This window comes from Dromiciops gliroides, chromosome 5, assembly GCF_019393635.1.
Source record: "Dromiciops gliroides isolate mDroGli1 chromosome 5, mDroGli1.pri, whole genome shotgun sequence".
NCBI lineage: Eukaryota > Metazoa > Chordata > Mammalia > Microbiotheria > Microbiotheriidae > Dromiciops > Dromiciops gliroides.
Genome location: NC_057865.1, coordinates 19,542,986 through 19,566,186, shown reverse-complemented (window position 1 = coordinate 19,566,186; position 23,201 = coordinate 19,542,986). Strand labels below are relative to the sequence as shown.

General features: G+C 41.2%; 1 protein-coding gene across 1 annotated transcript in view; it reads right to left on the bottom strand.

Annotated features, from left to right (window-relative positions):
• The window catches only part of CHN2 (chimerin 2), a 295,322-nt gene that overhangs the window by 134,962 nt on the left and 137,159 nt on the right, over positions 1–23,201 (bottom strand). The window contains exon 2 of the mRNA XM_043966788.1: positions 813–851. Coding sequence (XP_043822723.1) covers positions 813–851 — 39 coding nt within the window. The remainder of the gene's footprint in view (positions 1–812; positions 852–23,201) is intronic.

Below are 23,201 nucleotides of genomic sequence, written 5' to 3'. Positions count from 1 at the left end.
AACTATCCCAGTACCTTTCAGATCTGAGAGAATCACTCTGTTGGTCTGCCACTGGGGGGTCTTCAAGGCCTGGCTCTCTGTTATACCATTGCCTCCCTTCAAACTAAATATGGGTGGGAGTCATGATTTGCATCTTTCTGCTCCCACCTCTAAGCAGGAAGACTCTGGGTACGCTAAGCATTGTCCTTCATAGTCTTATTTAGAAAGGGCAGGCTGGGCACTCCGGGTGGGCTGGAGCCCATGCAAACCTTCCCCAAAACTTCTTCCAGACAGCCATCAGGCAGAGAGCTGGAGGGGTCTTCATCTAATATTTGCTACCTGGATGAGTTAACTGAGACCCAGAAAACTCAAGTGAAGGGTTTAAGGGTGCACAGGAGGAACGTGGCAGAGTGCCCAACTCCAAATCTAGTCCCCTTTCCATGTGGACCAGGTTGGCTGCATAGTCCACCTTTGGGTGGGCAAACTTCCAACTCATAAACCATTTCTTGTACCCTTGCTGAAAGCCTGAGCAAAAATGTCAAGAGTTGAGAGGGCAGGAAGCCAGAATTCACCTATCATCTCATCTCAAGTTCCTGTTGTTTGTTGGCCAAATGCTGTGGGCTTCTGGGCGGGCCACAGCCACAGCAGGGACTGGGGAAACTCGTTGCATTGTTCTCCATCTTCAGCTGAACCTAAGCTAGTGGACAAATAATGGGTGTCGTCCATCAAGGGCTGTCTAAGTGTGCTAGAGTCAATTTTAAAGAATAATTAAATAAGGGGATGGGGAAAAGGACTAACGGGTTTTTGAGATGGATTTAATTTCTGGTACTCACAGTATGATTTCCATATTGGAGGCTGGTATTCTTCAGCATCTAGGATTTAAAAAGAAAGAAAAGAAAGAAATCAGTCCATCAGCCCAAAGTCAAGCTGTCAACAACTTGTCTTCTCTAGGGAAGCCACAGCTTGTCAGCAAAATCTGCATTTCTGCCCCCAAGTGAACTACACACTCATTTACAGTGAGGCTTTAGATTAGAGGGAGAGAATGTCAATTTCAACACTTGTGGACTCAACACCATTTTTTTCCCTGATAACTTAACATGACAGAATCAATTGCTTAACCATTTTCCTAGAGCCCAGTGAATCAAAAGGATATTTTAAGTAATTAACTCCACGGTGCCTTCCAGGAAGGTTTTCCGACAGCATGTACTTGTCTTGGAATAATAAACATATAATTCATCATCTGGCTTCAGAGCCGACCTTTTGCCCACTTATTAAAATCACAAAGAGGGAAGTGTGTGATATTTAATCTCAAAGTTTTGCAACGCAAGCAACTGGACTGTCCAAGCACCAGGTCTGGCAGAGCCAGGACACTGACAATTCAATTGAAACTACATTATCTCCTTGAGTTGGGTCCAATGTGTGATTTAGAGATTTCCCAGAAAACCTATCAGTAGTCAGAAGTGTCAGAGCGGAAGAATTACAAGCAAGTGTGAAGGGCTCAATTGCTATTCATCAACCTAGAATGAGGGCTGGGTGGGGGAAAAGAAGAATTCTTCAGGTTCAGAAGATGGAACCACTTAAATGGTGACAGCTGAACTGACAGTTCTCAATGTGATTCAACAGTCTCCACGAGGTCATGGGAGGCAGTGGGATGATACATTGGGAACAAACACTCAACTTGGTGATGGATGACCTCAGTACAAATCTAGGCTCTGTCACTTATCCTCTGTGTGGCTTTGCACAAGTTCCAATCTCTCTGAGCCTCAGTTTCCAAAATAAGGTTAGATGATCTCAAAGGTTTCTTCCAGTTATAGATCTAAGATCCTTCTGCCACTGCATCCATGGTTCTGTGTGTTCTGGGGGCCTGGACTTGAGCTCATCTCATCTGACTCCAAATTCAGTGCTTACCACACAACCATCTGCTGCTTCCCTTTAATAAATACTTGTAAACAGGGGATGAATCATTAATTGGAGGATGGCTAAACAAGCTGTGGCACATGAATGTAATTGAATTATCACTGTGCTGTAATAAATGATGAATAGGATGGAGACAGGGAAGCATGGGAAGGTTTACATGAACAGATGCAAAGTAAAGTAAGTAGATTAGGAAAACTGTGTGTGTAAATGTGTTTGTATGTAAATATAATGACTGCTATGATGTTAATCACCCACAATATAACTGAAATCAGATGCTTGAAAATATAGTCAAGCTTCTCCCCAAAGAAAAGAGCTCGGCAAATACCTCTCTTTGCTTCTTTGTAAAGGTGAAGACCATGGGCATGTAATGTTGCAAAGTGTCAGCCTTTTCAATAAGCTGATTAGTTTTACTGATTTTTCCCCTCCTTTTTTTCTTCTTTATGATAAAGGACAGTTCATGAATAAGGATGGGGAAGGAATTCAGTGGATGATGTAAACACAGAAGAAATCACTAAAATCTTATCATAAGGAAACAGTGCAGGTAGTTGGTTTTTGTTTTTTTTTTTTTTTCTGGCGCATAGGATACTCTGTTAAGCATGGATGATGTATTGTTAGACTTCAGCATTTAGAAAACTTTGTCCTAGCTAGGAAAATTTGGAAACAGAGGCAGGAGAGTGTCCTGGGAAGCTTTCTTCCTCAGAAACACTACTTTTTAAAGAAACCAAGTACAAGCTAGCCCCAGTACAGTGCCTGGCAAATAGTAGGCACTTAACAAGTGCTTGTTGATTGGCTGATTGATCAAGGGTAGAATGTATTGACTAAACTCCTTCAGTTATACATCAACTTAAATCTAATTCCTATTTTGTGTCTTGCTGTCTTTAACACAATTCCAATTAAGTTCAACAAGCTCATTAAACATTTACTATGTACCAAACACTGTGTGAATGGGCAGCTAGGTGATGAAGTGAATAGAACACTGGTCTTGGAATCAGGAAGACTCATCTTCGTAAGTTCAAATCCGGTCTCAAGACAGTTACTAGCTGTGTGACCCTGGGCAAGTCCCTTAACCCTATTTGCCTGAATTTCTCATCTGTAAAATGAACTGGAGAAGGAAATGGCCAAGAAACCCCAAAAGGGGTCACAAAAAGTCAGACAAGACTGAAACAACTGAACAACAAAAAACACTGCATGAAATCAATGGCAATATAACTATGGGGATCTCTTTCTCTGCCAAGGCCATCCTGGGACTGGATCTGTGTGAGGGTGACTGTGGGGTCGGGCTCCACTCCTGTCTCAGCACAGCAGCTCCCTCCTTCCAACCTTCCAAGCTATCCTTGGTTGGAAGGTGATTTCAGCACATTCTTCTGTGGGTTTTGCTGCTCCAGGAATTGTCCTATGGCATTATTTGGATGTTTTTTTTTTTTTTTTGGAGCAATTGTGTAGTGAGCTCAAGAGCTCACTGCCTTTCCTCCACCATCCTCGGCGATATAACTATGAAAACAAAATTGTGCTTGCCTTCAAGAAGCTTACATCTTATACAAATAAGTATAAGATAAGCAAGATTGAGGTAGAGACAGCATTAGCCACCCATACAATCAAGGAAGGCTTCCTAGAAGAAATATTGAGGGAAAAGAAGATGTTGAGAGACATCAAGGAGTAAAATGCACATTCCTGATTATTTTCTTCCCAGAGGATTGGAAGGTATGTTCTGATAATGGAGAACAGCAGGGACCAGTCATGCAGCCATGAGCTGAGCTGGGCAGGGGAGAAAGGAGCCCAGGCTGCAGCCTCCTTCAGCAAGGGATTTGAACTCAGGTCTTCTTGTGTACAAGTCCATCAATTGGTATTCTCATATACATATCCTCATGTGGGATTCAAAAGTGTTTTCCTCACAGCAATCCCTTAAGACAAACAGGACACAAGTGTCATTATCTCAGGAGGACCTAGGTTCAAATCCAGCCTCTGACACATATTGACTGGGTAACATTGGGGAATGCCAGGTATGTTCTCAGACATTAAGTGCCAGCACAGGTGTTGTTTTGATTGAGTTCAAGGTGTCCCCCATGGGTAGACCAAGCCAATGTAATAAAAATGACAATTCTATCTAAATCAATTTACTTATTCAGTGCCATACCAAACTACCAAAAAATTTATAGACATAGAAAAATGAAACAAAACAAAACAGAATTCACCTGGAAGAACAAAGTGTCAAGAATATCAAGGGAGGGGCAGCTAGGTGGTGCAGTGGATAGAGCACCGGCCCTGGAGTCAGGAGTACCTGGGTTCAAATCCAGCCTCAGACACTTAACACTTACTAGCTGTGTGACCCTGGGGAAGTTGCTTAACCCAAATTGCCTCACTAGAATATCAAGGGAATCAATGAAAAAATGTGAAGCAAGATGGCCTAGCCATAGCAGATTTCAAACTGTACAGGAAAGCAGTAATAATCAAAATAATCTGCTCCAGGCTAAGAAATAGTTTGGTGGATCAGTGGAACAGCTTAGGTATACAATATGCAGTGGTAAATGACCATAGTAATCTAGTGTTTGATAAACCCAAAGGATCCAACCTTTTGGGATGAGAACTCACTATTTATTTGACAACAACTTGCTGGGAAAACTGGAAAGGAGTTTGGCAGGAACTAGCTATAGACCAAGATCTCCTATCACATACCAAACTGAGATTAAAATGGGTATATGATTTAGACATAAAGGGTGATATCATAAGCAAAGTAGGAAAGCATGGACATTTTTCCCTGTCACATCTTTGGATTAGGGAAGAATTTGTGACCAAAGAAGACATGGACAGCATTACAGGATGTAAAATTGATAATTTTGATTGTGTTAAAAAGTTTTTGCACAAACAAAATCAATGAACCCAAGATAGAAGGAAAGCAGGAAATGGGAGGTGGGAGGTTTACAGAAAGTTTCTCTGACAAAAGCCTCATTTCTCAAATACACAGAGAAACGAGTCAAATTTCTAAGGATATGAATCATTCACCAATTGAGAAATGGTTAAACAGACAGTTTTCAGAAAAAAGAAATCAAAGCTACCCATAGTCATGTGAAAAAAAAATGCTCTAAATCACTATTGTTTAGAGAAAAGCAAATCAAAATGACTTTGAGATACTGCCCCACACCTTTAAGATTGGCTAATATGACAGAAAAGGAAAATGACAAATACTGGAGGGAGTATGGAAAAATAGGAACAATAATGCATTGTTGTGGTCCAACCATGCTGGAAACCAATTTGGAACTATGTCCAAAGACTGTAAAATTATACATACTCTTTGACTTATCAATGTCACTATTAGGTCTGTATCCCAAAGAGATCAAAGAAAAATGAAGAGGACCTATAGGCACAAAAATGTTTACAGTAGCATTTTATGTGGTAGCAAAGAATTGGAAATTGAGGGAATGCCCATCAATTGGGAAATGGCTCAACAAGTTAAGGTATATGATTGTGATAGAATACTATTATGCTATAAGAAATGACAAGTGATAGTTTTAGAAAAACCTGGGAAGATTTATATGACTGATGCAAAATGAAGTGAGCAGAACCAGGAGAACATTGTAGATAGTAACAGCAATACTGTATCACGAACAAGTGTGAATGACCTAGCTATTTTAAGTAATACAATGATTTGAGACAATTCCCGAAGAACTTGTGATGAAAAATGCTATGTCCAGAGAAAGATCTTATGGAGTCTGAATGAATGCATATCAAAGTATACTTTTAAAACTTTCTTTATTTTTCTTGTTGTTGTGCCAAGCCAGGGAAAGAGACCCCTCAGAGCCTCTGAATTAGCTGCAGCTCCAGTGTCATCTGGAACTAAGTTCACAGTCTGGTGAGAGGGCAGGGGGTAGATTACAGGGGTCTCTGCTGGTGCTGAGGCTGAACTTGGGTTTTTCACCCCTGCTGGGAACCAGTAAGTAGGTTTGAGTAGCGATGGTTCAGGTGTGGGAGGAGCACAGGCTCGTTGGAGCTAACAACCACAGCACACAAAGTTTTGCTGTCTGGTTAATTAGTAAGTTGGCCTGGGGTTGTCTATGGACCAGGGAACAGGCCAGATGAGTGAAGAACCCACCCCTTCTTAAATCATACCACCTGGGACCCCCCTGAAGCTTAGTACAGTACAGCCTGAAAACAGTGCCCCACTTTAAGGCGCTAAAAGTCAAGAAAAAAACAGGCAAGATGAGCAGACAGAGAAAGGTGAAGACCATAGAAAATTTCTTCAGTGACAAGGAATATCGAGGTACACCCTCAGAAGAGGATAGCAATCTCAAGGCTCCTACATCTAAAGCTTCCAAGAAAAATATGAATTGGTCTCAGACCATAGAGGCACTCAAAAAAAGTATTTTGAAGATAAAGTAACAGAAGTAGAGGAAAAATTTGAAAGAGAAATGAGAGTGATACAGGAGGGTCACAAAAAAATGTCAGCCCCTTGAAAAGTCAAATTGGCCAAATGGAAAAGGAGATACTAAAGCTCTCTGAAGAAAATCATTGCTTAAAAATTAGGATTGAGCAAATAGAAACTAATGACTTTATGAGAAACCAAGACACAAAAAAACAAATCCAAATGATTATGCCTAAAGGGCTATAAAGCTATGCATACCCTTTGACCCAGCAGTACTACTTTTGGGTCTTTTCCCCAAAGAGATCATAAAAGAGGAAAAGGACCCACATGTACAAAAATATTTATATCTGCTCTTTTTGTGATGGCAAGGAATTGGAAATTGAGGGGTTGCCCATCAACTGGGGAATGGCTGAACAAGTTGTGGTATATGAATGTAATGGAATTCTATTGTGCTGTAAGAAATGATGAGCAGGAGGAGTTTGGAGAAACCTGGAAGGACTTGCATGAACTGATGATGAGTGAGATGAGCAGAACCAGAACATTAGACACAGTATCATCAACATTATGTGTTGATCAACTGTGATAGACTAGATTCTTCTCAACAATCCAATGGTACAAGAAAGTTCCAAAGACTCATGATGGAAAAGGCTCTCCAAATCCAGAAAAAAAAAGGAACTGTGGAATATGGATGCTGATTGGACCATACTATTTCTTTTGGTTTTGGTGCTGGGGTTTTTTTTTTGTTTTTGTTTTTGTTTTTTGGTGAGGCAATTGGGGTTAAGTGACTTGCCCAGGGTCACACAGCTAGTAAGTGTTAAGTGTTTGAGGCTGGAATTGAACTCAGGTCCTCCTGAATCCAGGGCCAGTGCTCCATCCACTGTGCCACCTAGCTGCCCCTGTTTTTCTTTTTTGAGGTTTTTCCTTTTTGCTCTGATTTCTTCTCTTATAACATGACTAATGCAGAAATATGTTTGATGTTATATATATATATATACATATACACATATATACATTTATCTATATATATGACCTATATTAGATTATCTGCTGTCTAGGGGAGGGGGGGAAGGTAGGGGAGAGAGGGAGGAAAATTTGAAATTTGAAATTTTATATAAACACATGTTGAAAACTTATCTACATGTAACTGGAAAATAATAAAATACTTTTATTTAAAAAACAAACAAATCCAAATGAATAAAAAAAATAGAGGGCAATGTGAAATGTCTCCATGGAAAAACAGCTGACATGGAAAATAGATCCAAGAGAGACAATTTGAAAATTATTGGAATATCTGAAAATCATGATCAAGGAAAGAGCTCAGACATCATCTTCCAGGAAATTGTCAGGGAAAATTGCCCTGATATTTTAGAAATAGGAGGCAAGATAGAAATTGAAAGAATCTACTGATCACCTCCTGAAAGAGATCCCAAAAGGAAAACTCCCAGGAATATTATTTTTCTTGTTGTGGTGGTGGATTTTTTTTTGGGGGGGGAGGGGTCTGTTTTCATTTGCAACATAGCTAATATGGAAATGTTTTGCATATGTTTTGACTTCACATGTAGAATCCACATAAAATTGTTTGCCTTCTCAAAGAAGGATGAGAGGAGGGAGGAAAGGAAGGAGAGAATTTAGAACTCAAAATTTTAAAAAGAATGTTAAAATTTTTTGTTTACATGTAATTGAGAAACAATTTTTTTACTGGTACTAGAGAAAATAAATTTTTTAATTAAAAAATGAAAACAATACAGGTTCTCATCTGAGATGGTTTAAATGCTTTGCTACCTAAAAGGGAGAGGGGGAAAACTATATTGAGAGAATTAGATAATACAATAGAGAACTAGACTTGGAGGTTGGAAGACCTGAGTTCAAATCCAGCCTCAATTACTTACTAGCTTGTGTGATCCTGGGCAAGTCATTGAACTTGTCTCAGTTTATTCATCCTTAAATGGAAATGATAATGGTACCTACCTCACAGGGATAAAGTAAGGATCAGATGAGATAACATGTGAAAAGTTCTTTACAAACCTTAGAGCATTTGATCACTCTAACTACTATTACTATAACACATTGAGAACAGTTTGATGAATTCTCTAAAATTGTAAATCTCAGGAAAATGGGAGGATGGAGAATGGGGGCTTTTCCTAAGAGCTCTTAGCTCCACAAATAACTAGTTGTGTGGCTTCATCTCTTTGGACCTCAGTTTCCATATCTGTAAAATGGAAGGATTAGACTAGTTGATCACTCAGGTCTCTTCTAGTTCTACAGCTTTGATCATATGATTTTTTCCCAGCCTAGGCATTCATTCAATCTATTAATTTATGTACAGAAACATAACAGAATCTTTACATTGGCCCGTGGTCTGCCAAGAAGCATCATGGAAAAGTGGATAGAGAGGGTAGGCCATGGAATCAGGAAGACCTGGATCTGAGTGCTGCCTCAAAGACACATACAAGCCGTGTGACCAATGGATGTGTTGCTTCACTCTTAAGTATTCCCACTAACTCTCTGAGATTCATTGTTCCACGGGAGCTATTGGTCTGCATTGGTGGAGGCCATTTGCTTCTTGGAAATTACTCATACAGATAAGTCTCAGATTCAGACTCCTCTTGGAGGGGAGGGGCTTGGCTGAGACTGACCTGAAGCATCAACTGAAACTTGGCTGCTTCCTCTCTCCCCACTGTGAGCCCACCTACCCTCACACCATTCACATTTTGTCCCCTGGCAGCTCTGCTCCCTCCCTCAGCCAGACCCACCTTCTCATCATCACTCCCTTGGCTGCCACCAGAGAGCATTTCTGCTCCTTCCCACAAGATCTGGAACCTGTAATTAGACGATGAGTGCCTGTGTCCCTGAAAATCTTTCCTTTTTTGCCTTGTAAAAGAATCCAGAAAGACGCAGTCATTAGCCACGCATCAGCGGAGCCAATGTAATTACCTAAAATTCAGGGATGCGCTTGACAGGCCGCAGAACACAAGATGTTTGTGGAGGCTGGAAGCAGTTGGTCAAGAGACATTCAACAGAGACTTTTTGCCAAGTTGCAGTAAGTCAGTATCTGGGGATCTTGGCTCTTTCTCCCTTGCACGTAATGATGTTCAAAAAGGTTCACAGAGTGTCTATTTTTATGTGTGTGTACATGTATCTGTGTACATGTGTTGGCATGTGTGTATTTGTGCATGTACGTGTGCGTATACATAATACAAAGGGCTATTAGGTGTCATCTAGCCCAGATCCCTCATTTTACACAACCAGAAACAGGAGCCCAGAAGGACTAGGTGAATTGCCTATAATCGTACAACTTAAATTTTCTTTGTTATAGGAGCATAAGAGCACAGATTATCAGAGCTGGAAGGCACATTAGAGGCCATCTAGTTCAACTCAATTTTATAGATGAGGAAACTGGGGCCCAGGGAAGGGAGGGGACTTGTTCCAGGAGACACAAGTAATTAATTGGTCATCATCTCCATTTTTGTTGGGATTGTTGGTGTTCAGTAATGTCTGACTCTTCATAATCCAGTGGACCATACTGTCCATGGAGTTCTCTTGGCAAATATGCTGGGGTGGTTTGCCATTTCCTTTTCCAGTTCATTTGACAGATGAAGAAACTGAGGCAAACAAGGTTAAGTGACTTGCCTGGGGTCACATAGCTGATAAGTATTTGAAGTCACATTTGAACTCAGGTCTTCCTGACTCTAGGCCCAGTGCTCTGTGCACTATGGCTCCCCCCAGATGCCCCCAATTCCATTACATAGATGTGAAGCTCCTAGCAGAATCACAGTGTCTGGCACATAGTAGGTGCTTAATAAATACTTACTGATTGATGGACACTTATTGATGCCTGGTTGACACCAAATTGCTAATTAAGCTTATAACTGAGCTATGTTCTTCGACTGAACCTTTAAAATGGGAAGGAGAGATGAGAAGAATTGGAGCTGAGAGAATCAGAAAGGAAATGGTTATATGCAGAGACTCAACTTCATGCACCTGTGAGGTCCCTCCAGGGATCCCATATCTCTAGAAGTGACACCAGTAGAGTGGGGAGGGGTTGCTAGGCTAAGGTAGAGCTGGGATCATGGCGCGGCAAGAGACTAAGCTGTGACATCACTGGGATTCTGAGTTATGTGGACTGTGCAGATCTGGGGCTAAGGGACCACCTCTGCAGACCTCTCTCCCATCCAGAGCTTCCCTGCTGAGGAGAGGAGGACCTCAGCACCTGGCTACAGTAAGTGAGAAACACTGCGGAATTGACTGGAAGTTGGGGGCTAGCTGGAGGGGAAACCTGGGCACTTTCCTCTTGTGGAGAAACCTGCATCTTGGGAAAGTATTATCATTATGAGGACTATGCAGGTGCTAGGGGACTGGGGGCTCACCAAAGGTTTAGGATATTCGAACCCTTAATGTTGAGGAATGAGACCTTTGTGCTTTGTGTTTTGGTAGGGGAAGCAGGCTAAGGGCAACAGAGCCTGTCCTATACTGTATGTACTGTTAGCCTGAGTGCTTGTATGAGAGCTGAAGACCCTCCTCCTTTCCTACATAGATAGATAGGAATCAAATTCTTATGATCCCAGGGGAAATGCTGATTGGGGATCAGACCAAGAAGTATGATTATTGAGACACCCCCAAGATTGAACATGCATTGGGAAAACCCAGAGATTTGGTTCTGGGCTGTAGTTACAACTAAAAGTCCCAGCTAAAAAACCCCAAACACACATATATCCTATAGGTTAGAGATGCAAATGAAAACAGCACTATGTAAACACATAACATGGTAGAGAAGTGCTAAGGGCAACAATGAAAATAAGGTGGGTCCTACTGGGGAGCCTGGGCCAGCTTTTCAATATGCTAACTAAGAAATAAAGAAATTCTATGCTGCCTTAGAAACAGATATCTGCTGTCATCACAAAGAAAAATGAAAAGAGAATGTAACACTTGAAAACGATGAAACCCCTAGGGAAGAAATGGTGCTAGGGACACACAAGCAAGTAAATGCTGGAAGATGCTCAAAATTCATACAAAAAGAAGCTTGTTCAACAGACATTAAGGGCTCTGGTTAACAATCATCATGTATCATTTAGCAACCTGGAGAGCTGAGATAACTAATAACTGGATGGGGAGACTGTACTTTGAATCCTCAAACGAAAAACACAATAATTCTGAAAGTTATGTTGTAGAAAATATATTGGGAGGCAGAAGATAGAGACACATGCACAGAGAAACAGAGAAAAGGAGAGGAGGAAGAGGAAGAGGAGAGAGAAGAGGGAAGAAAGGGAATATTTAAACTTCTGAAAACAATGGACACTGAGGCAATATACACTATTATTGTGGTATAGATTGTTCTGTAAAAACAATAGATAAATGCAAAGAATTCTGAGAAACAGAGGAAGACATATGGATGGATGCAGACACCAGGAATAAAAAGGTAAAAAAAAAATACCATCTCTGCCTTCCAGATGCTTACTCTCTACTGCAGGTAATATGGCATATACACAGATAAGTATACCATGAAGTAGAGAGTGAGAGAAAGAAAGGAGAGATCTAAGATCTTATAACAAAATCTGTGGAAAGAAAACACATTTTCCTTCAGTTGAGAGATTGATCAGGGATATGGCACATAGTGAGTGATTAATTGATGCTTGTTGACTTGTCTTGTTGGCTTCATACAGAGAAGGTGGCATGTGGACTAAGTCCTGAAGAAAAGAAAGGATTCTGAAAGGTGAGGATGAGGCAGCAGATTCCAGGAACAGAGAATGGTTTGTGCAAATGCATGGAGGCGAGAGATGGACTATTGAATTTGGGAAGCAGCTAACAGTTCAGTTTGCCTAGAAAAGCACATCATGCCACTATATGTAAAACAGTGTACAGAGAAGTGGCAGATAAGCCACCCTTTAGGATAAGCTGAAAATTGTAAATGATGGAAACAGGGAATTTACAGGGATCATTTGGGAGGCTAAAAGGGGGTGGCCTCTGGTCTTCTCTGTCCAGCTGTCATCTCCAGGGTTACAATGCTAAACAGAGAGCTCCATCTCCTTTGCTGCTTGTGATCGATTGCTGCACATGTTTGCAAATGGGTTGAGATGGAGCTTTCCTTGGGAAGTTGGATGGAAACATATTTTTAATCATGCCGGGACAGCCTCATCTCGAGATGGCAGTTCTGACAAAGCTGGGTAATTAGCTTAATGGGACTGGATGGGCTGAGATCCAAATGAGAACGAACAGCAGCAGCCTGACTTCTACATTACGTCCCAACTGCAAACTGCTACAGGGCTTGACACACACCCGACACTGGAGTAATCGCTCTCAACATCTTTTCCAAGGCAACCCGTGGAGCCTCCAGCTCTGATCTCCTCCAACCTGCCTGCCTTAATTGCATCAGGGCTCAGCAGGGAGATCATCTGGAGAGCATCCAGGGGGCTAGGAGATCACCCCTACCATTCAGCTTACCTGCTGTTACACAGGCTAAAAGAAAGACTCCTGTGGGAATGATCTCTCCCATTCTCCAGCATCCATTCCCCAGAGAATCCTGACAAGCCCATGTTCTCTCTGCATTGCCATCACTGTGAGAAGGAATCAAGACTAGCTTGTTTTTATTTATAGGATAAAATACCAATTCCTTTACCTTGCATCTACCTGTCTGCCCAGTGTGGTTCCTGGCAAGCTTTCAGGCTAATTTCATGTTACTCCTGTTCACCTCCCCCATGTTCTGCCCAAATTGGATTCTCTTTTCCTTTTTTTTTTCATCCTTTCTTCTTGCACCTCTGTCCATGGTTCCAGGTCATCCACCACACCCAGAATTCAATCCCTCCTAACTCTGCCCGTAGGATTAAGAATTCAAAGGGCCTTCTAAGCTATTCTAGTCTTCTTCCTTCTTTACATAAATGAAGAATCTAGGTCCCCAAAGGGTAGAGTTACTTACCCAAATTCATAATGATGCTAAGAATAAAGAAGAGATTTAAATCCAAGTCTCCTTTCAAAACCAGTGATCTCTACCTACTGTACCATGCTGTCTTCCTCAATTCAATTTAAAGAACATTTAAAAATCACCTAATATACTATGTCAGCCCCTGGGCTATGTGCTGGGCATGCAAAGATGAAAATGGCATAATCCCTGTCCTTCAAGAGTTTATAATCTAACGGCGACATAGCTTGGTGTGATAAAAAGGAAAATGGGAAATGGACAAAGGAGAGCTAGGCAAAGTACTATAATTAATTAATGGAATTGATGAAAAAGAATTTATTAAGCACTTACTATGGGCCATGCCCTGGGGAAGTCAACAGAAACAAGAAATGGTCCCTGTTCTGAAAAGGGCTCACATTTTAAAAGAGGGAGATAATATATATGAGAGATTTCAGAAGGGAGGGGGTAGTAGAGGTCAAAAGACAACTTAATCAAGGAGATAATGTTTGAGCTGAACCTTGAAGTAGAGAAGAGAGTTCAGTAGCTAAGGTGGACTCTCTCCCATGTAGAAGGGATGGTGATAGCAAAGTCATGGATATGGGAGAGAATATGGGATAAGGATGGGAGATGAAAAAAATATCCATTTGGCTGCTATGTGAAATACACAGAGTACAGAAAAGTAGACTGGCACTGAACTTCAAAGGACTTTCCAGTAGGTGGTTAGAAACATGGGACTCAGAGTCTATACCTGGAGATACAATAGACAGAAAGATAAACAGACTGATAGAGATGGACAGATAGATAGGTAGTATGATGTTTAAAATCTAATGTGCGGTCACCTTAAATTAGAAGCTTTAGCACTCGTCTTTCGGCATTAAGCATTTATTAAAGCATTACTAGGTAATAGAAAAAAAGAACACGTGGAGTTAAGAAAAGGCCTATCTAGCCTAGAGTTCCAGCCTGGTCTGGTTCTTCCTCAAGTACTCCACCAGGAGCCTGCTTCAACCATGAACTGCCCCTCAAACTGAGTGTGGAAGCTTTTTATATATAGGTCCAGAGCAGAGGTGGTCCTTACACACTGCTTCAAGTTGATTGGTTAGCATCATCCAAATCCATTGGTTCACTGGACTTGAAGATGGTCTTGAGTTGAGTTCAAAGTCCTTAGCTTCTGAGAACAATACCTCCTTAGGGGCTACCCAGGTGTGGTTACAATCTAATTAACTTGAAGTAAACTAATCAGCAAAGCCAATCACTCTCATTTAATTCAATCAGTTTAGAGTAATTGACAGGTGGGCCCTTTGAGTATCTGCCAAATCCTATTATTTTCTCACAGCAGAAAGGTAGGTAGGTAGGTAGGTAGGTAGATAGGTAGATAGGTAGATAGATAGATAGATAGATAGATAGATAGATAGATAGATAGATAGACAGACAGACAGACAGGTAGATGATAGAAAGATAGGTAGATATTTAAATCAATTATAGAAAGATAGATGACATATAGTTAGATAGATGGATAGATAGATAATTATAGCTATTTGCACAGAAGAGATAGTTGAAGTTAGGGGATTAGATAAAATCACTAAGGGAAAGCATGAAAAGAGAGATGAAAAGAGGGTTAAAAGGCCAATCCTATTTAAGAAGTGAGAGGAGCACCAGAAATCAGAAAAGGAGACAGAGAAAGCTTTGTAAGAGAGGTAAGAGAAGCAGCAGAATGTAATGCCACATAAGCAGAGAAGTTAACAAGGAGGAGGAGGGGAAGAGGAGGAGGAGGGGAAGAGGAGGAGGAGGCCCACGGTGTTAAATTTTAGAGATCAAGCAGGATGAGGACAGACAACAAGTCTGTTGTCTTCAGTTAGGAGGAGGTATCTCATGACCTCCTTTCCCAGAGAATTGTTTCAGGTGAGTAGCGAGGCCCCAAGCAACCAGACTGCCTGAGCTTATGGCCTGCATGGATGGTGAGGAAACAAATGTAGAGCATGTCTATGAGCTCATTGGTGAGGCACAAGAGGCATAGCGATCATCTGAAGGGATGGCCGAGTTAAGGGAAGGTTTCTCCATGATAGGGACACACCAGGACATCTATAGGCTAAAAGGGCCAGTGGGGAAATCCTCTTCTTTCAAGGTCCAGCTCAGGTGTTGTCTCCTCCATGGATCCCTCCCACCCCCAGCCAAAAAGCAATCTCTCCTCCCAGTTTTCCTAGGATTTTGCCTGATCTCTCTTTTGTTTTTATATCATTCTAAATGGGTATTAGGGTCATTTATGTGTTAACCGGAGAAGGAAGCAGCAAACATCTCCAATATCAGCCAAGGAACACCCCCCCCCCCCCCCCCGCAAAAAAAAAAAGGGAATCATGGAGAGTTGGACATGCCTGAAGTGACTGAACCACCACCACCACACATGTGCATCCCATCCTCCCATTAGAACCAAAGTTTGTTGAAGGTAAGAATTTTGCTGGTTTTCATCCTTGTGTTCTCAGTGCCTAGGACAGTGCCAGCACTGAATTGACATGGATGTGCAGTCACTCTTTTCCACATATAAATTGTGAGTCTGAGATAAGATGACTTAGATCTCAATCAGCCCAAACAAAGCAAAACAAAACAGACAATTATGGGGACTTCTTGGGTTCTTCTAGGCTCAGATCAGCTCAAAGTGAATAGGAAATTTTAGCCATAGTAAGGGCAAGACAGCCCAGGTGAAGGACAGAGAAGTAGAGGACTTGTGGTCACTGCTAACCACCTATGTGATCTTGGGCTATCACTTCTGCTTTTGGGGTCTCGGTTTTCTCATCTGCAAAATGAGGGGGTTGGACCACCTGGCCTCTAACAGCCTTCAAATGGGGACTTTGCTATGTTAACAAGGGACAATGTGGGCTATTCACACATCCTGTTACAGGGACAGCTTGATAAGGAGACCAGAGTATCTCATTGGTTGCCACTGCTGCTTCCTTTTGTTCCATCATCGGTCTACATTGAAGGGCCTCCACCCTCTGCTTTTTCCATTCACCTCCAGGACCCTCACTGCCCTCCAAATCCCAAGTCCAGACTAGGGAAAAGGAAGGTTAAGTATTATGGGTCTTCAAATTTGGCATGGATTATTGAAAGACCTATCTGCTCCACTGACAACTACACAATATCAAGTGATCTCAGGAAAGCCTCCCCCAACATGTTGGGTGGACCCCTTACGGGGATCAGTAGAAGGCTGTGAATGAGTCCCACAAGATTGGCAAACTTGGGAAGGCTGTCATCTGTACGACTAGAGGGATTATGCATATGAAAGAAATTAAAGGTCCACATTAGGATCACATTATCAATCAATCTATGAACAAGCATTTAATAAACATAACAAGGTGTTGTGGGTTAACCAACCTCACTTGTGAGTCACCCGGAGCCTGATATGTTATTTGTTCCCATATTTCACCTTATTATCATGAATTCTAGGATGATCTAGGAGTATGTTTGCATATTTCTTTATTAATTAAAAGTGATTTAGCATACTCTCAATTAACAAGTGAGCTTGATGCCCCATCACAGTTTATTAAGTATTAGTAGAGAAGTTAATCTTTCTCTATATCAAAACCCTATATCTCCTAGTATTAAATATTAATGTTACTGACTATACAGTTTGTTAACAAGGCAATAAATAATAATTGATTAAATACTTTATATACTTTAATAAATGTATTAAAATACTTTTAGTTGTGAGAAAGATCAAAGTCAGAGTGACTACAAACCATAGCTATAACTGCAAGTGACTTTTCCTTACTTCCGAAAATACGGTCCCATTATTTAGTTTGCTCCAGACACCAAGCAAAATTTCCTCTCAAGAATCCTCTTCATTCTCTTTGCTTAAAAACAATTTAATCAAGAAAGAAGACTTACTTCATTGACTCTCTGTTTTCTCCAACTTCTCTCTCTGACAGGAAAGTAGTGTATCTCCAGCTTCTCTCAAACCTATCCCTTTGAATGGTTATCTCCAAACTGAAATTTTAAAAAATCACTACTTCCACAACATTCCATTTTTCTCTTAAAGATATAGCAACAGTTTCTGTAGTTTTTGTTGGGGAGCTTGGTGAAACATGTATTTTTTAAAACAACTGCTATGAACCAGGTACCATAGTTCAGTGGTTCCTAGGCTCTCCTTTCATATGAAGATCAAATAAAAGAATGTATTTAAAGCATTTTGTAAAACTTAAGGTGCTATATAAATGTTAGCTGTTGTTACTATTAATATCAGAAAATTTCTTGGACCCAAACACAAAGGTAGCATTGCCATGTGTGCTGATTGAGAAAATATGCATCATAAAAATGACAGTTTCTGGTTCAGTTATGGTTTTGTAGTCCCACTGAAACATCTCTATTTTTCCAGGGGTCAGTGGCTCATAGGTTAGAAACAACTGACACGATGAACACAATTGTATCAATCTACAGACACTCTTCTAGCACCCACATGAGCCCTCTGCCTTTCTGATAACACATTTACCCCTTCCATGTGGGAGCCCAAACCTCTTTTTTCCTCCCCACATGATCCCTGAGAATCTGCTGTCCATTTACTACCAAACCCTTTCCCCTAAAAGGCCCCATTCCCAGAGTAACTCCAGGAGACTGTCCCTGAGCAAATCTTGGCTTGTTGAAACCTGTTTCTTTATCTGCAAACTTGAAATGTAGACAAGCTTTAAGGTGCCTCCCAAGTTCTAAAATGTTATCATTCTTTTTTTTTTTTTGTAAGCCCTTCCCCTTTGTCTTTTTCTCATGTTACTAGCTCAAGTCATAACAATAATAGCTAATATTTATATAACGCTTACTATGTTCCAGTCACGGTGCTAAGCACTTTACAATTATGATCTCATTTAATCCTCACGACAACCCTGGAAGAAAGGTGCTATTATTATCCCCATGTAATAGCTGAAAGAACTGAGGCAGACAGAGGTTAAGTGACTTGCCCAGGGTCACTCAATTAGTAAGTGTCTGAGGTTAATTTGAATTCAGGTCTTCCTGACTCCAGATCTGGTACTCTATCCATAGTTCTGCCTACCTATAATCCTTATCTTATCCTTGTTCATCCCTTATCTCCAAGATTAGCCACCTCATCTCATTTAAGTTTGATTCAGTAAACATTTATTTAGTGCCTACAAGTGTGGTGAAGTAGAGAGAGCTGTTCTGGAAGGCAGGAAGGCCTGGGTTCGAGTCTCACCTCTGCCACATACTAGCTATATTATACTGGTCAAGTCACTCCTCCGTGCTCTTAGGCAAGTCTCTAGATTGCAGAAAGGGTACGGCCCTGCCCTGGAAAAGGGAGCCTAGACATATGGGAGTTCTCTCTACATGCCAAAGAATCCACTGGTCTGGTCCCGATGTGCCAAACATGGTTCTAAGAATGGAGAAGAGAAAGACAACAGCCTCACATTCTCTTTCCTCAGGGAGTCTTGAAGTGAACAGGCTCAGTTCTGCCTCAATTTTTTACTTCCTTCTCAGTTGAAAGAAATGGGAGAAACACCAAGATTCTCTGCCTGCCACAGAAAAGCACACTAAGCAAAGCCCTGTGTTCTCCCTGTGTGTGCTGCCTGTTGAAATTATTTACTAGGGACTGAAGGTCAATAAGGTGGCAGCAGAGAAGCTGTCTGCAGGTGTCTGAGGGGCTGTCAGGTGGGAAAAGGTTTACATTTGTTCTTTTCACCCCAGAGAGCTGACCTGGAATCACAGAGACACAGACTGAGAGGTGTCAGGGCCCCAGAGGCCACTGAATCCAATCTCCTAACCCTAAATCTGGGGAAACTGAGTCTGAGATATGCTAAGAACTTTAATATCCCTGAGCTAGTAAGTGTTGGGTGGGGCGCAGTATTTGAACTCGGGTCTTGCTGACTCCAGGCCCACTATGACACACTGCCTCTCAATGGGTAGAGTCTGGGAAGAAGCAGATTTAGCCTGGAGGCCAGAACAAACTTCCTGACAATAAGAGCTGCCCAAAAGTGGAATAAGCTGCCCAGGGAGGATGGATTCGTCCTCACTGTGATTTTTAAGCAAAGGCTGGCTGACCACTTTTCAGGGGGATTCTTACACAGCTGTGGGCTGTCCAGGAGTTAGCATAGCACTTGGCATATAGTAAGTGGCCAATGAATGCTTGTTGACTTGACTTGTATTAGAGAGCCACTGAGCCCCTTCCACTCCTGTCATTCCATTCATTAACTGCCATTTTTACTGGTCTTCTTTCTCCTAAATTCCCAAATCAGCATCAAACTTTTCAGGGCCACATCTCAGGATGATTCATAACTGAGACAATATGTGACTTGGCACTGTCAGCTGTCACAACTGGCCTGCGTCATTGTAAACTCAATATATTTTGAACAATCCATGTCAACCATAAAAGTGTCGGTCAGCGGCGCCTGAGGCTTGTTTTTGGTTTTGGTTTTGTTGTCTTGCCTGTCTGTGTGTGTGTGTACTCATATGTCTGAGTGTATTTGTGTTTGGCCAGGTCACAGTCTGTTTTATTGGCTGCAAACAGACTGAGCCATAATCTTTGCTTCCAGGAACATGTTCAACATCTACCCTCTGCGCAGGGCACCGGCTCCTCTGGTGGTACAGTATAGCAGCCTACACTTTCAGAGAATGGACTTAGAGGAAAGGGGGCAATCACTTATTAAGCACCTACTATGTGCCAAGCCCTGGGGATTAAAAGAAAGATAAAAGACCTTTCACCCTTCATGAATTTGATAATAATAATTCATAATGATATAAGCAGTTTATGGGGTGCTTAGCTTTTTAAGTGCCATATATATACTAGATAAATACATATCCATTCATATATATATACACACACATATATAAAAATGTGTGTCTGTGTGTGTTTACTTCATTTTTGGTCCTTACAACAACCCAGTCACATACATGCTATTATTATCCTCATATTACATATGAGGAAACAGGCTGAAAGAGTGTGATGACTTTCCCAGGGTGCCCCAGCTAGTAAGGGCCTAAGACAGGATTCAAACTCAGGTCTCCTGACTCCAGATTTGGCACTCCACCACAGCACCACCTTGCTGCAACATCTAGCACTGCTTCTGCTCCTCAGTATTCTTCATTGACCTGGAGATTCAGAGCTAGAATGAATTGACTTCACTCAATTCCCTAATTTTGTGGTGTGGAACCTGAAGTTCTCATGTCAAATGTCTTGACCAAGATCATGTGGGTAGGGAGTAACATAACCAGGATTCAAACCCAGGTTTTTTTTCCTATTAATTAATCAAAAGGAATTTATTAAGCACCCACTGTATACCAGCATGTCGACAAGGCTCTGGAGATATGGAGACAAAAATGAAATAATCCTTGCCCTCCAGAAGCTTATACTCCACCAAGGAGAAACATATAAAAATATAAGAATATGCTATGTGCACACACAGATGCAAAGAAACCAAGAGAAGGATTTAGGCATGAACACCTTGGGGGTGGGGCATGGGGCACAGGAGGAAAGTAGGAGATGATACTTGAGTTGAAAGAAGTTAAGGATTCCAAGGAGTGCATTCCTAGTCTACGAAACTGGAGATGGAAATGTTCAGTGGGAGGAATTAGAATGTCAGCATTGCCCTTTTTAATTTTTAAGCAAAAATAGTTCCCTTAGTTCTTGGATCTAAAGAGCGATTCTGATATTGTCCCTTGCCTGGGCATTGAGAGGCTTTCCAGTCAGGACTGCTTCTCCTTTTCATAATCAGATTCTTCTTCCTCCAGTCAGCTCCCAGAAGCAACCCTTTTCCTCCTATCAGTTCAGCTCCCAGTGGGAAATACAAAACCCAACATCTTCCAGTCAGCTCCACAGCAGGGCATTGTAAGCTCTAAACACTTCTCTTATCTCTCACTCTTTGCAAGCCATCCACTCAGCTAGGCTCACCCTGTTCCCTTCAAGCCATAGAAGGCAATCCCAGCTCTTAACCTTCCACCCAGCTAGACTCAGTGGGACCCTCCTCTCCTCTCCTATCTTAAAGCAGGTCGTCCTGGTGTGAAATGACTTATCTCTACCTTAGGGTGAGAAACCAAAATTCACATTTCAACCAGACCTACCACAATTAGGCAACATACAATTAACCCAGTTACCAACACATTCTAGTTATAAGGATTTCACAGCTATCAGTCTCAAAGTCTTCATTATAATCATATGTAAATGAGCTGCTAGAAGACAAGACACTTTGTCCATCTTTATATTCACTAAGCAATTTTTCTCTGAGGGCTGCTTTCTCTCAGGTCCTCTGAGATATCTGTGTTTCTCCCAAAGTCCTTTTCTCTGAGGGGCTACTTACTCCATTCTCCCAGGACTATGTATATTTTTGTACCTTTCCACAAATAAAATCACTCAAATCTGGAAGAGTACATATATACATACATACAGCCATAAACATATATATATATGTATATATGTGTTATATATACATATACGTACATATCTTTAACCTATGTGCAAATTTGGTTTGCTTGACTATAAATGTTTATAATGGGAATTTTTCTTTACTTTTTAAAATGAGTGGGGGGATAGATTTGAGAGAAAGAGATGTTCATTGATTGAAAAAAATAAATATAAATTAAATATAACACACATGTTATCCAATAAAATGTGAGCTCCTTTGGGTCATGAACCATTTTCACTTTTGTCTTTGTATCTCTGGGACCTAGCACAGCACTCAATAAATACTTGTTGAATAATTAATTGAATGAGACTAAAACATGGCTAACTCTATAGAAATGCTCTATTCACTTAAGGGAAGAACTGACCCAGCCATTTTGTTTTCTGTCTACAAATCTTAAACATATTTACTATACAATATTAAGCCTATTCTCATAGGGCCTGAGGGAAACATGAACTTGTTTTAAAATTTTTTTGGATAATTCTATTTCAATATAATTGGCTTACTGTGTTTTGGGGTTTTTTTTGGGGGGGGCTTACTGTGTAATCCAACATCATTGTACAAAGGGATTCATGGGCTTTACCAGCCTGCCAAGGGGGTCCATGGTACAAAGAAGGTTTGAGAAGCCCTGCCTTAGGCCCAGGGGGATAACCAAGGAGTGTCATGAACGACAGGTTTCAAATTCCAGACCAGGGTTCTAGACATGGTTCTGACACTAAACACTTGTATGACCCCAAGCAAGTCACAACTTTTCCATCTGAGTCTAAATTTGCTCATCCATTAAAATAAAACTAATAGTAACAGAGGCACAACCAGCAACTCCAGCACTCCAGGCAAAGAATACAAAATATCCCCTAGTGAGACTGAAGGGAAATACATGAGGACACTGAGGCTGCTGTTGGGGGAAGGGAGAACAAGGAAGGAACAGTCTAGGCAGGAGATCACTTGGGTCATTACTGCCAGGAAGAAAGAAGCAATGGGGAAGGGGTCATCTGATAGATTCCTATTTAACCAAATAGTTATATAACCTAAATGCAAATTGTTCTACCAGTTAAAGGAGTGCAATTGTCAGTGCCCCTTAAACTTCAGTGCCCTGTGTGTGACAAAGCCCTAATCATACTACCTTAGTTAGAATTCTGCTCATCCCACTTAAAAATAACTAACATTTACATCTTCTTGAGTTCAAATCTGATTTCAGGCATTTAACTACCTGTGTGACCCTGGGCAATTCACTTCACCCTGAGCTGGAGAAAGAAATAGCAAACCACTCCAATATCTTTGCCAAGAAAACTTCAACTGGGGCTCACAGAGTTGGACACGACTGAACAACAACAACAACACATATAAAGCACTTACTATGTGCCAGTCACTGTGAGCTAAGAGCTTTACTATTATAAAGGGCTATGTGTTTTATTATTCTCTCATTACGCCCTCACAACAAGGTAGGTGCTGTTATTATGCCCATTTTTACAGATGAAGAAACTGAGGTTGTTGTGAAGAAAGTGAGCTTTTCTATTTGCAAACAGGAATCAGAGTCAGAGAACCTGAATTCATATCTCACCCTGACACTGACTGTCTGTGGGACCCCTCTGAACCATAGTTTCCTCATCTGTAAAGTGAGGGAAGCTGGACAAGATGAACTCAAAGGCCCCTTGCAGTGCTCTTGCGC